Genomic DNA, 13,735 nt, shown 5'->3' on the forward strand with positions numbered 1-13,735 from the left:
GAACAAAAAAGAACACTGGGTGAAAATGAAGGCAATCTGAAAAAAGTATGGACATCAGTTAATAATGATATATTGACATTGGCTCATCAATTAGGAACAAATATATGATATTAGTATAAGCCATTAACAATAGTGAAAACTGATTTTATGGGGTATGTGAGAATTTCCTGTATTATCTTCACCAAATAAAAAGTTGATTAAAAACTAATTAGAAAGATAAGCCTGTTGAATGCATATGTATACAGAAATAAATACATGTGTGATTTATAGATATGCAAGAATATGTCCATATGCATTTATAACTGTATTTAACTATGTCCTCCCTATGTGATTTTTTAGAATTTTCTCTATCTTAGGGCATTAATTTCCAGGATATACAAAGAACTCAAACTTCTCACACACACAAAATAACTCAATTGATAAATGGGCAAAGAAACCAAACAGACCCTTCTCAAAAGAAGAAATATGAATGGTCAACAAATATAAGGAAAAACATTCAACATCTCCAACAATTAGAGAAATGCAAATTAAAATCATATAGAGGTTTCATCTCACTCCAGTTAGAATGGCAACTATCAAGGATACAAGTAAGCTGGGTGCGGTGGCTCATGCCTGTAATCCCAGCAACTTGGGAGGCTGAGACAGAAGGATCACAAGTTCAAGGCCAGCCTCAGCAAAAGTGAGGCACTAAGCAAATCACTGAGACACTGTCTCTAAATAAGATACAAAATAGGGCTGGGGATATGGCTCAGTGGTTGCGTGCCCCTGAGTTCAATCCCCAGTACCCACCTCCGATCAAAAAAAGAATACAAGTAATAATAAATGTTGGTGAGGATGTGGGGAAAAAGGTGCACTCTTACATTGCTGGTGGGACTGTAAATTGGTGCAACCACTCTGAAAAGCAGAACAGAGATTCTTTAAGAAACTAGGAAGGGGGCTGGGGCTATGGCTCAGCGGTAGAGCACTTGCCTAGCATGTGTGATGCCTTGGGTTCAATCCTCAGCCCCACATAAAAATAAATAAACAAAATAAAGGTATTGTGTCCAACTACAACTAAAAAATAAATATTTTAAAAAAAGAAACTAGGAATGGATCCACCACTGGACCCAATAATCCAAGTTCTCCAAATATATCCAAAAGATTTTAAATCATCATACTACAGTGACACAGCCACATCAATGTTTATAGCATCACAATTCACAATAGCTAAGCTATGGAGCCAATAGGTGCTCTTCAACAGATGAATGGATAAAGAAATTGTGGTACACACACACACAGGAATATTACTCAGCCATAAAGAAGAATGACTTTATGACATTTGTCAGGAAATGGATGGATCTGACAAATGTATACATGCTAAGTGAAATAAGCCAATCTTAAAAAACCAAAGGCTGAATGTTTTCACTGATATGCGGAAGCTAAACCACAATAATGGGGGTGAGGGGAAGAAGAAAAGTTCAGTACATTAGACAAAGGCAAATGAAAGGAAAAAAGGGGGGATAGGAATAGGAAAGACAGTAGAATGAATCTAACATAATTTTCCTATGTACATATATGAAAATACCTAAGTGAATCCCACCATCATGTATATCCACAAGAATGGGGTCCTAAATTAGAATAAGATATATTCCATTGCTGAGAGCCATAGCCAAGTAGGAATGACACATGGCATTTTGGGTTGAAAGGTGACCCTGCTCAGGGATTAGGGTGGCTCCAGGTTTAGGGTGGATCCTGCTGGGAATAGGGCGGCTCCAGGATTAGGGCGGATACTGGTGGGATTAGGGCGTATCCTGCTGCCTCAGGTGCCCACTCCTTTGGAGTTCCACTCCTTTTTGAGTTCTCGCGGGGTTCTGAGAGAATTGATAGGCAGAGCCCGGTGGAGGGAGTGTATTCCCAGGTAGTGTGTGTAGAGTGTCGGTGAGAGTTCGGGAATAAAGAGTTGCTGTTTGAATCTACAAGGCTTTGTGGTGGCTCAGTTATTTTGTGCCCAGCCAGACTGCGGCATTCCATGCTGTATAATTTTACCAAAATGGATTCTACTGTCATCTATAACTAAAAATAACCTGTTATCTTCCCCCCCAAAAAAACTAAAAATAAATAAATAAATTTTCTCTATCTTTAGCCTATCTATTAACAAAGGTAATAGAATGCTGACTCCTGGCTTTTTGGTTCCCAAGATATACAAAGAATTTTCTTTGAAAGGAAACTTGGCTCTTCTGTCAGTTCTGCTGCCAACCCAGGCAACGGCAACCCAGCTTAAAGAGTATGCATGAGGTGGGCCCATCTGCCCCTTTCCAAGAGCTACTAGAAGTTCCTGGTGCCTAGCCAATTAGTCATCAACCACGGAGCCCCAGGCTGGCAACTCTCCCAGCTACTTCCTCTCCTATCCGCTAGTCCACATTCCCTGGCACCTCCCCAGTTATCTCTCTAAAGTGCAAAGCTGATCAGGCGATTGCCCAATTGAACTCCTTGACCAACTTGCCAGCCCACCCAGAAGAAGTATAGCTTGTAAGGGGACTGGCAGGGCCTTGTGGGATGAGGCACCACCTCCTCTCCTGTGCACACTGCCAGTATCATGGCTTTCTAATGTCTTTGTTTTGTTTGTTTGTTTTGGTACTAGGGATTGAATTCTGGGGCACTCAACCACTGAGCCACATCCTCAGCCCTATTCTGTATTTTATTTAGAGACAGGGTCTTACTGCGTTGCTTAGCACCTCGCTTTTTGCTGCACCTCACTTTGAACTTGCAATCCTCCTGTCTCAGCCTCCCCAAGCCACTGGGATTATAGACATCCACCACCGAACCCAGCAGAATCCAACATCTTTTAACATTTCACTCAATTACTCCCTTCTTGAAAAGATCTCTGGGATACCCCTAGCTCTTCCTTCTCAATATCTTAAAAAGGAACTTTTGTTCCTTCCTTTCTATTCTCATTTTTTAGACATACCCCTACTACTCTTTGTCCCCTGCATTAGGGTGGCTTTTATACATATTCAATTTTCTCCAATTAGGAACAATTCTAAGCATCAAATGAAAGGAATGTATATGATGACTGATCAAGACATGACTTGAGGGGAAAGGTGTTAACTCTATTTCAGTTAAGTAGATCAGACCTACCCTACCCCAAATCAATAAACTGTCAGGCAAAAAAAAAATCTGCACTTACTATGCAAATACCATATCTAGACATACCATCTATTCAATATCTTTCCACATGAATTATCACCCCTTAGCTCATTTATATTGAAATCCCAGAGCTTCCACTGCTGATCCATAAAAGGCATTCAATAATGCATCAATGAATGAATGAGTGAGCCAACTGATGAACAAATAGGAAAGTGACTCTATAGCTAGACCACAAGCAGACCCCAGACAGAATGAGTTTTCCTTGATAATTTCAATTGGATTAGGACAAAACACTATCTTCATTCATTGAGTCAACAAATATTTATTGAGGGCCAACTATATATAACAGTTTTAGCCACTATTTTCAAGGAATTGTAAATATAACAGTGACTAACACAGACAAGGTCCCAAATTATGGCACTTGTTTTCTAGTGGCTGACATTTAAGACTTAGTGAAGTGAAACAAACAGCCTAGGTACAGCAAAATTCAACTGTACTTCTCAGACTCTGAAATTCTCCATAATCAAAATGAAAGAAGAAAATCCTGGAAAGGGCACTGCCATTTATAGGCACTTCTTCTGTTCTATGATAGACAACAATAATAACCAACCTTATTCAAGTGATTATTGTACACCAGGCACTTTTCTAACCATTTTATCTGATACTCAGCCTATGCAAAAACCTTCTGGGGAAGATCCTCTCATTATTCTAATTTTTAAGATGAGGAATCAAAGCATTGAGTGGTTAAGTAACTTGTTCAAGAAGAGGCAGTGTTGGATTTGAACCTAGGCTCCCTGGCCTGCATGTTAATAATCTCTATAATTCTAAAAATATAATTCGTTTTGTTTTGTTCTTTGGTACTGGGGATTGAACCCATGGGTGCTATACTACTGGGCTACACTCCTACCCTTTTTTATTTTTTGAGACAGGTTCTTTTGAAGTTGCCCAAGCTGGCCTTGAACTTGTGATCTTCCTGCCTAAGCCTTCCAAGTAGCTGGGATTTCAGGTGTGCACCACCATTCCTGGCTCCTAAAAATATAATTTTAAGGCTTTCTGAAATGTGATTCTTAGTTGAAATCAAATAATTCTTAGAAAATACACAAGGCTGAGTGCTTTACAAAGTACATGTCAAACAAACATATATAAAACACCAAACAGCACCCAACATGTCAAAGAATAGCCTTGTTTCCTTTTCCCTATCAATCCTCCTCCCCCCTTATTTTTCCTAGGTAAGAAAACATTGCAGAGATACACTGGGGAGACAGAAACAGAAGTCTGAAAATCCCGGAGACTTTATTCATCCCAGGCAATCAGTGGGCATCTTAGTACCATCTGCTCATTAAAAGCCATGGATTTTCCAACAGCTCAAAAGATGATACATAATTTTATCTTATAAACAAAATGAGGGACATCCAATACTCAAAAGTCTCAGATAATCACAAGTTGTGATTTCATTACTCAAAAAAAAATATCATTAACTTCTAGAAATTCCAGAGCTTATTTCTAGTCTTCAAAGGATCAAAGACATAGAGCTTTCAATTTTAAAGAAATAACATCATCACTAGATGTTTACATGTTTTAATTTTATGTAAGTATACAGCTTGATGAATTTTTACTAGAATGGATTTAAAAAAAAAAAACACCTGAGATATGTATGAAGATATTTAAATTCTCTTACTGAGATTTGGCTAACTAAAACAACTGATTAGTGACTCATTTACATATAATTTTAATTCTAATTCTCCGTCACAAATAAAAGCTACAATGTTGATGCCATCAAGGCATTAATTTGAGTGATTGTGATTCTATAAATGAAACTCAAAATGTTAAGAGTTGAAAAAGAGACCTTACAAACAATATCTAGTAGAAAAACAAAATCCTTTTGCATGAGAAATGTCAAATTTACAAATGGAAATCAGCTAAGACAAGAAGACCATGGGAAAGGAGCTTTTTGAAGGATTCCTTTATAGGAAAACCATCAAACTTCAAAATACCTTTTCCAACCAGTCAAAAAAGACTGGCTTGACAGTGATTAAAAGAGGCCTAGAGAGGCTGGGCATGGAATAAGATGCCACAAAAAAGCCAGGATTATTATGTATAAATCCATGTCCATTTAGGTCCTGGACTTGCCCAAGTATCTGTAATTTTTTAAATATATTTTTTAGTTGTAGTTGGACACAATACCTTTATTTTAGTTATTTACTTTTATGTGGTGCCAAGGATCGAACCTAGCACCTTGCACGTGTTGGGAGGTGAGCGCTCTATGACTGAGCCACAACCCCAGGCCCCCAAGTATCTGTAATTTATATACCCAATTATATTATCTGACACTTCTTTACCTAAGTGCTTAGTTGGAAGTAATCATCTGAGTGACTCATAAAAGGTGGAAAGAGTTTAGAAAAAGAGGGTAGGATCAGGCTGGTGTCACAGAAAAGCAGCCTGATGAGGAAATTCTCCCTCAGGTCCTCAGGTGGGAGACAGAGGTACCAGCTTTATTCATGAGAAGAAGGTCCTATGTGGGCTGCCTTCTTTCTTAAAGTCTTCCAACCCAATCTTTAGGCTACATATCAAACCTATATCTATCCACATAAAGGGAATTCAAATGGACACTCTTGAGACATTTTCTATCCTTGCATCCATTCTCCCCTGGAAGAGTGAAAGGACTTATGTGATAGGAGAATTTAGAAAAAATAAATTAGACATGCTCAGATTTTCTCTCTGCCCCTCTTAAAAGCAGGCATTCTCTGCAGGCCTTTTTAAATTATATGGGTCTCAGCCAGTCTAATGTTGAAATTGAGTAGGTAAGTCTAATTCTGGGAATCAACTGGAAGGCCCATTTAACTCTCACAGCAGACTATGCCTTTCAAATTTGCCATAAATTAAGTGGCTATGTATGTCTGGGTCTGTTTCTGGACTCTATTCTCTTCTATTGCTCTATTTACCTTTGCACCCATTCTACACTGCCTCTATCTTTGTTCTTCAAGATCATGTATGCTATTCTTGGTCCCTTACATTTTCATTTAAATTTTAGAATCAGCTTGTCAGTCCCCACCACCACCACCAAAAAGCCTCTTGATATCCTGAATGGGATTGCACTGAGTCTAAACATACTTTTAGTGAGAACGACACCTTTCTAAACCATGAACATGGTATGTCCTACACACCTTTCTGTACATGTTATATTGCAATGCTGTTACTGATGAAGGCAAATTTGAAAGGTAAAGATTACTCTGCAACATAGAAGGAATCATCTTTTCAATAACCAGTGCTGAGTTAACTGGATCTCTCTACTGAAAAATTTAGCAAATATTGTCTCTGTATTCTCCATTCACTGGTTAATCTTATTAATTAATACTGTACCTAAATTGGGGATGGGGAGCTATTTATTGGGAGAGCCAATATAAATTTGTCACCTGTTTTCTGAATTTTATTCACCATGTCTTCTGTAATCCACTCCTCACATGGTAGCTGGAATTCTTTCTCTAAACAACCTATCTGGTTATGTTATTTTCATGCTTAAAACATTTGCTGGTTCTCTATTACCCCCAAGATCAAGTCCAAATCTCCTAACAAGTCTCATAAGGTTCTTCATGATTTGGGCCCTGCTTCTTCCCCCATTCTCATATTTCCCCACTTTCTGCTGGAGCCTTTACACACTATCTGTGCTCTCTTTCCCTCTTCGAGGCATTATACATGCTGCTTTTCCTTGCTAACTCTGTTCTTTTTGCTTGATGAATGCCTAGTAGACCCATAATTCTCAGTCTAAAATCACTTCCTGTACGAAGTAGGTATATATACACATAAACACATGCTCTCCAGTCTTCCTAATGACTTCCTGCCATGTTTGAGAGCTCCTACAAGATACTACACTGTGTTCTCAGCCTGATTATGACCATATTATTATTGCTTGTTTATTTTCTGTGACCCCATGAGGACAGTAATATGTCCCTGAGAATAGTGATGTCTTTTATCATTGTATCCCCAGTGCTGTGCAAACAGTGAGCACTTGACAAACACTAGTTGAAATGAGTTACATTTATAGCTTACAAAGTATTTTCAGCTAACATGCCTTCTTTTTGAAGTTCTATGAGGTACAATACATAAAAAGATTATTCCCATTTTATAGATGTTCCAACTAAAGTCAACTTTGACAAAGTCAGTCTGCTAGGACAATGGAACCAAGACCCTCTAAACTTCTGATATTTAACCTGGTTCATCTTTTGCTACACAATGTTTTCATTATTTTGATGCAGCACACACTTGTATTTATTCTTAGTTTAAATGGTAGATTTTTCTACAAGTTATTTTTTATTGAACCTTTAATCCAGGGAAAATTCTAATACACACAATAATAGAGCAGAGTATAGCAAATTCTCATATATGCATCACTCACTTTCAACAGTTATCAACTCATGACCAACATCATTTCTTCTATGCCCCACCAACTCGTCCATCTTCCAGTCTACTGGAAGCAAATCCCAGACATTATATCATTTCATCTGTAAATATTTCACTTAAGTGGTGCATTACACAAATCATTCACAGGCATATCCACTTGGGAGTATTAAAAAGGTTCATAAATGGAGTCCTTCCTTATAATTTAATAAGAGAAGAATACCTACATTATTTCTTTATTCATAGTCAGCAGGGGGATGCTAAACAATCTTTCTCCTGGCATATAATCTAATCAGTATCTCTGGGTGATATGGATTAAAACATAATCAAAATAAGCACAAAATTACTGATGCAGAAAAGTGGATGTCGATACTTTGCAAACTTGAATGGAAAGTACAGTTTAAGGCCTGCAGACATTAATAATAATCAGCTTCTCTTTTTCCCTCATCCAAGTTATCAAACCAGTCATGTCAGAAGGTCAACTATCCCAGCCTAAGCAGGAGGCATGCTTGGGTCTAACCTTTCAAATGCTTTTGTACAAGATCCAATTTGTGCTTCTGCCAAATCAAAAGAGCAGCTCCATTCTCAAAGGGAACTTTCTTCCTTAAACATAAATCCTGGACACAAAACCATCTCAGAAGTGATGAGAACCAGGCTGTACACTAATAAAACAATATCACACTCATCAGCTCTTGTGCCAGGTTGTATAATGACATAATGGATCCATAAATCTATGCAACTACCCATGGTACCAATCACAGGAAGCACAGATAGTTTCAAATCTTCTTAGATGTTATAAAAATTGTTCACAGCCATTAGAGCAAGCTGGGAAATTTATGTTTTCCCCAGAGGCTTCACACTGAGAAGTGGGTTAAGGGAGTTTCCAGCACATGGTTTCATTCTGCAAACAAATCAGGAAACAAGACACACGCACACATGCACACATATAGAGACACACATGCATATATATTACATAACTCTGATGGAATTAATATTTTTCATTGACATTGCTATTAATAATAATGCTTCATACCATCAATACCAATGCAATAAATCTATTTCACAAAGATGCATTAACCATACAATTACTTTAACTTGAACTATGCAGCTATTCCAGTATTCCACCCAGTCACCTCTTTCTATAGATGTCTGTAATCTCTAAAGTTCTATTATACAGCTTTTAATATTATTCATTTGACAAATCCATATTGAGCACCTACTATGTGCTGTGCACTGTTCTAATAACATAGTGTACATTAGTGAAGAGAAGCAAGAAGCTTTATTAGGAAGTAGTGAAGGTAATGAGACATGGGTGGGTGGATTCTGGACATACTGTGGAAGCAGAACTGATAGAATTTCCTAATGAATCAGTCAAGGTCAACCCCAGGGTTTTTGCTCTGAGTGACAAGAGGGAGTTGGTGCAGCCTAAAACTAAGATATATGTGGGCGGAGGAGAGAGATGATGTGGAATTTGGGTTTGGATAAACTGATATGAATTTAAGATCTCCAAGCGGAAACACTGAAGTAAGAAGTTAAATCTATATCTGGAATAGCCAGGTAGGGTGGCCATGCACAAGTAGTCCTAGAACTCAGAACTAAGGGAGGAGGATCACTTGAACCCAGGAGTTTAAGGTCAGCCTGGGCAACATAATGAGACTATCTCAAAAATAAATAAATAAACTTGGGAATTAATATTTTTCATTGATATTGCTATTAACAATAACCCAATATATTATTGGCAGTTAAATCAAATATTAGCAATAATAATAGTCACATATGTGCACACATGCGTGCGCGCGCACACACACACACACACACACACACAATGTCTTCCTACACACAGAATAAAAAAAGACCAAAAATATAAACCAAACGAAGGGAATGAACTATTTGTTGATTGAGTCAATGGTTAAGTTTACTTCAAACACTTGAATAAAATGGAGAAAAACTCCATCCATTGTTCCTTTCCAAGATGGTGACTTGGTCTTTTGTAAATACTTATAGGAATCTGAATACGATCATGTGAAACAGAAGTGAGTTCACAAGCTCACTAACTGGATACTAACTAGATAGTTCTCAGATCTTGAAAAACATCATATATTGAATACTGAAAGAAATAATGCTGGCTCCAAGCAACTTCAACAAAGGAAGAAATGGTCTCTAATTTCAAGGTTTCTTCCCTTTCCTCCCTTATTCATCTCTAAAGGGATTAAGTATCCCAAAAGCTCCCTTTTCAGAATCTGTTTCTAATGCATGATGACATGGGGCAAGGTTGCTGGGGCCATGGGGGTGGAACTTCTACAGCTGCAGAAAATGATGCAACCCTTAAAATTTCATCTCACTGAAAAATGAAAACATTTAAAAGCCACTGATAAACCTGCATTAGAGATGTGGCCAATTCCCCATCTTCCAAACCTGCTGGCACAAATGTCAAAGCAAAAATTTCAGCACTAAATCAAATTAACAAACATTCTTTAAGCACAGCACGAGTGTAGCTTATTATAATTTGGAAAATTCCACAGTATTTATTAACTCCTAAGCAAGGCTATGATGCTTAGAAGTGTACCACAGTAGACGTCATCAGCAGCCACAAGCGTGATGGCTCTGGGTGTGTTACTATGGCAACCGTGTACTCAGCAGCAACACACAGTCTCTGTCTTGCCAACCCAGAAGTAGAGACGGAAGAAAACAGCCAGCTCTCTGATGGGAACAACCCAGGGAGTCAATGCAGGCCATCTCCACCATTCACACATGCAGGAGACTTCTTTTCAGCAGTCTGAAATCATCTTCAACTTACTCTTACAGAAAAAAATATACAATCCCTTTTCTCTATTGCAAAACCACAGTCAATACACCAAAGCACAAAACACTAGAGAAGTGTACAAGAAAAGGAGAGAAATTTCTCAGTATGTGAAAGGTGTTAAAGGCATGTGTCAAGTCCAGGTATGAGGAGCTTTTCAAGAAAGGAGATGGAGAAGTGTGAGGCCATCTCAAAAGTCATCCTGAGAAACATTCCCTAGAGAGGTGCTATACTTTGGTTCTCAAATATCCTCCAAAGGATTGATCTAATGTATTAAAGGATTGATCCCCAGGGTGATGCTATTGAGAGGTCATGGAACCTTTGAGAGCTGGAGTGTTATGGCAGATTCTTAGGATATTGGGGGCATGCCTCTGAAGGAGACTGTGGGACCCCAGCACTTTCCTCTCTTTGTTCCCTGGCTCATAAAGTGAGTGGTTTTGCCCTGTCACGTGCTCCTGCCATGATGTGCTGCCTCACCACAGGCCCAAAACAATGGGCTGACCAATCAGACTAGAACCTCTAAAACTGTGAGCCAAAATAATCTTTTATCTTTTTTAATATAGTTTCTTTAGTTGTAGATGGACACAATACTTTCATTGATTTATTTTTATGTGGTGCTAAGGATCAAACCCAGTGCCTCACATGTGCTAGGCAAGTGCTCTACCACTGAGTCACAACCCCAGCCCCAATTTTTTACCTTTATTTGTTAACTATCTCAGATATTTCATTATAGTGGCAAAGCAGACTAACACAAGAGAGCCAGTAAAAGGAAACAGAAAACTAAAGTATGAGTCTTTTAAAGGAATCTATTCCCACACAGAGGAAGAACTAAAAAGCAGGGTGGGCAAATAACCAGTACATGAGGACAATGAAACCCTAAAAGAGGCATTAGAAGTCTCCAACACCAAACCCCACAAAATGCACTTTTGGATATGCCACATTATACTGAAATAAAATAAAATGGTCAAACATACCTTTTCTACTGGCAGAAAGTCGTTTTCTACTTCAATTGACCTTGGTCTTAGTTTGATTGGCTTGTCTTTGAAAATATCTCCAAAACCCACTCCCTTAACTTTCTTGGGCTGGATGGCCGCAGTTGCCATTGTCCCGTTGGCACCTTCAGACTTGGTACTGCTGGAGTCACCCCCATCACTCTCGGAGCCTGTGGTTTCCCTTAAGCCTGTCAAGAGTGGGGATGGGGAAAGAAAGAGGTCAGAAATCATCCAGAGCCTGAAGAGTTTCACAACCAGCCAGGAGGCAACTCTACAAGTGTTACTGGGTAGAAGATAACTTGCACTGGGCTTTTGAAGTCAGTGTGTTGAATATGCTGTTTAGTTAGCTGAGTTTTGTTTCATCTCCCAACCCTTGGCCTTTTTGGGGGGAGTAGCGAGTACAGGGGATTGAACCCAGAGGTGCTTAACCACTGAGCCACATCCCCAGCCCTTTTTTAATTTGAAATGGTGTCTCGCTGAGTTCTTAGGGCCTCACCAAGACGCTGAGGCTGGCTTTGAACTTGTAGTCCTCCTGCCTCAACTTCTAGAGCCACTGGGATTATAGGTGTGTACCACCACACCTGGCCCCCCAGCCTTTTTTGAAAACAGTGAATCAAAGTAACTTCTCAGAAAACCTAATTTCCAAGAGAGACCTCTTTGAACAAATGACATTTCAACCCTCTTCAGCTGGAGCCTGGTTGTGCTCCAAACCTGGCTATAGCCTGTGTAATAACAACTCTCCCAGCCCCCCTTCCTCACCTCCCCACCCAGTCAGTACCACATACTGTACCTCCAACTCTGAGTCAAGTCAATTAGCAATTAGCAATGAAAGTAACGTTTCCTAAAGGGAAACTGTAAAGCTTAAAGCGATTTAAACACATTAGCAATTAAAGAAACCACACAAAATTATGACTGCCAAAGAATTAAATCTCTTTGGATGGTTTCACAAGGAATAAACACATGCAGACGTGTTTCTCTAGGAAAGCACTGAACCAAACTTGACATTAAGATGGCTTCACTAGAAAGACGATGGTGTTTGTTAAAGAGGGAAAGAAAGCTGCCCTTCCAGAGGCCAGAATCCCCCAAGTCTATGGCTCTCCTTCCCTCCTTTAACACCATCCTCTTCCCACAGCTGAATCCCTTTCCAAAGAACACTGGGGACATGACACTCTTCCTTTGACCTCCTGTGGCATGTGCTGGGAGGCATAAACCAGGTATCAGCAAGACATTGTGGACACTTACCTCCCCAGATTCTTTTTTCCCCCAGCTTCCCCACAATCATGCTCCTAAAAGGAAGAGCCTATCTGGATCTAGTTAAGTTTCTGGGTATACATTCTTCTTTGGATGATCAGTACATCAATTTTGCCATCAAAGGGCAGGATTCAGAGGAAATTTTATGGAATACTAAATTTTATCATTAAACTGTCTCTCAAAGCTTCTAGATGTGTAGCATAGCTCCTGACCATTTATTACATATCTCCTGATCATAACGATGCTCTTAGGATGAAAGTATGTCATCAAATTTTGTTCTCTATAGGCCGATCCTGCATTGTCTTCCTACAGTTCAGGTGGCCCCTAGTCCATAAAAATGATACACCAAATAGTTGCTCACATTTTATGGTATTTTTATATAAGATGCTGAAGTCATTCAAATGAGGACATCTCAGTGCAGGAAGAAACTATTAAATGAAAACCCGAAATATATAGAAAGGTCATTAGAAATTGCTAACAAGTTTCAAAATCAAATCCTTAAACAATGGTTTTCTTTGTTGTTACTGCTATTTTTCATAAAACTGAATTCGTAAGCCAGAGGGTGGGGGAGGAAGAAGGTCCCTGGTGCAGATTTTAATTAACTAAAAGAACAGCATTTGTGAGCAAGAACAGAGCACAAAACAATGAGGAGTGGCCCACAACAAGGGGGTCAGCTGCAACTCAGGAATGGATTTGAGTGTGCAAACATGGAAAAAACCCCTGGGTTAGTTATCCATTCATGTGTTTATCTGCTCATTGTTTTTGGAAATATTCCTGCTGGAGATATAATTTCAAAGTCTAAATATTGTGTCATTTTCCTTTTAACATGTTCTCATTTTGCCGTATGGATTCTTTCTATGTGATAAACGGCTTGTATATTCTTTTCTGGTTTGGAAAGAACCATTTGAAGGTGAAATAAAAATAATGATTAGTGGAAAGAAACCATCACCACCCTCCTCCCTCCCACCACCACCATCACCACCAGAAGGCAGCAGGGCAGATGGATTAGGGCAAGCCTGTTTTAGTTCTTCGGAGAGGGTATTCAAAGGGATCTTCTAGCATTACCCATTAACTAGAACCATAACATTTTTAACCATTGCCATCCTAATTTCACCAAGTTTCCAGTTTTAGGGATTTTCTGCCTTTGGGCTCATCTTAATAACTTTATATT

General features: G+C 39.0%; 1 protein-coding gene across 8 annotated transcripts in view; it reads right to left on the reverse strand.

Annotated features, from left to right (window-relative positions):
• Sh3kbp1 (SH3 domain containing kinase binding protein 1) overlaps window positions 1–13,735 on the reverse strand; it is a 331,887-nt gene that overhangs the window by 129,325 nt on the left and 188,827 nt on the right. For all 8 annotated transcript variants that reach the window (XM_071606251.1, XM_071606250.1, XM_071606248.1 and 5 more), the window contains one exon: window positions 11,296–11,501. In XM_071606251.1, coding sequence (XP_071462352.1) covers window positions 11,296–11,501 — 206 coding nt within the window. The remainder of the gene's footprint in view (window positions 1–11,295; window positions 11,502–13,735) is intronic.

This window comes from Marmota flaviventris, chromosome X (assembly GCF_047511675.1).
Source record: "Marmota flaviventris isolate mMarFla1 chromosome X, mMarFla1.hap1, whole genome shotgun sequence".
In the NCBI taxonomy this organism is placed as follows: Eukaryota; Metazoa; Chordata; class Mammalia; order Rodentia; family Sciuridae; genus Marmota; species Marmota flaviventris.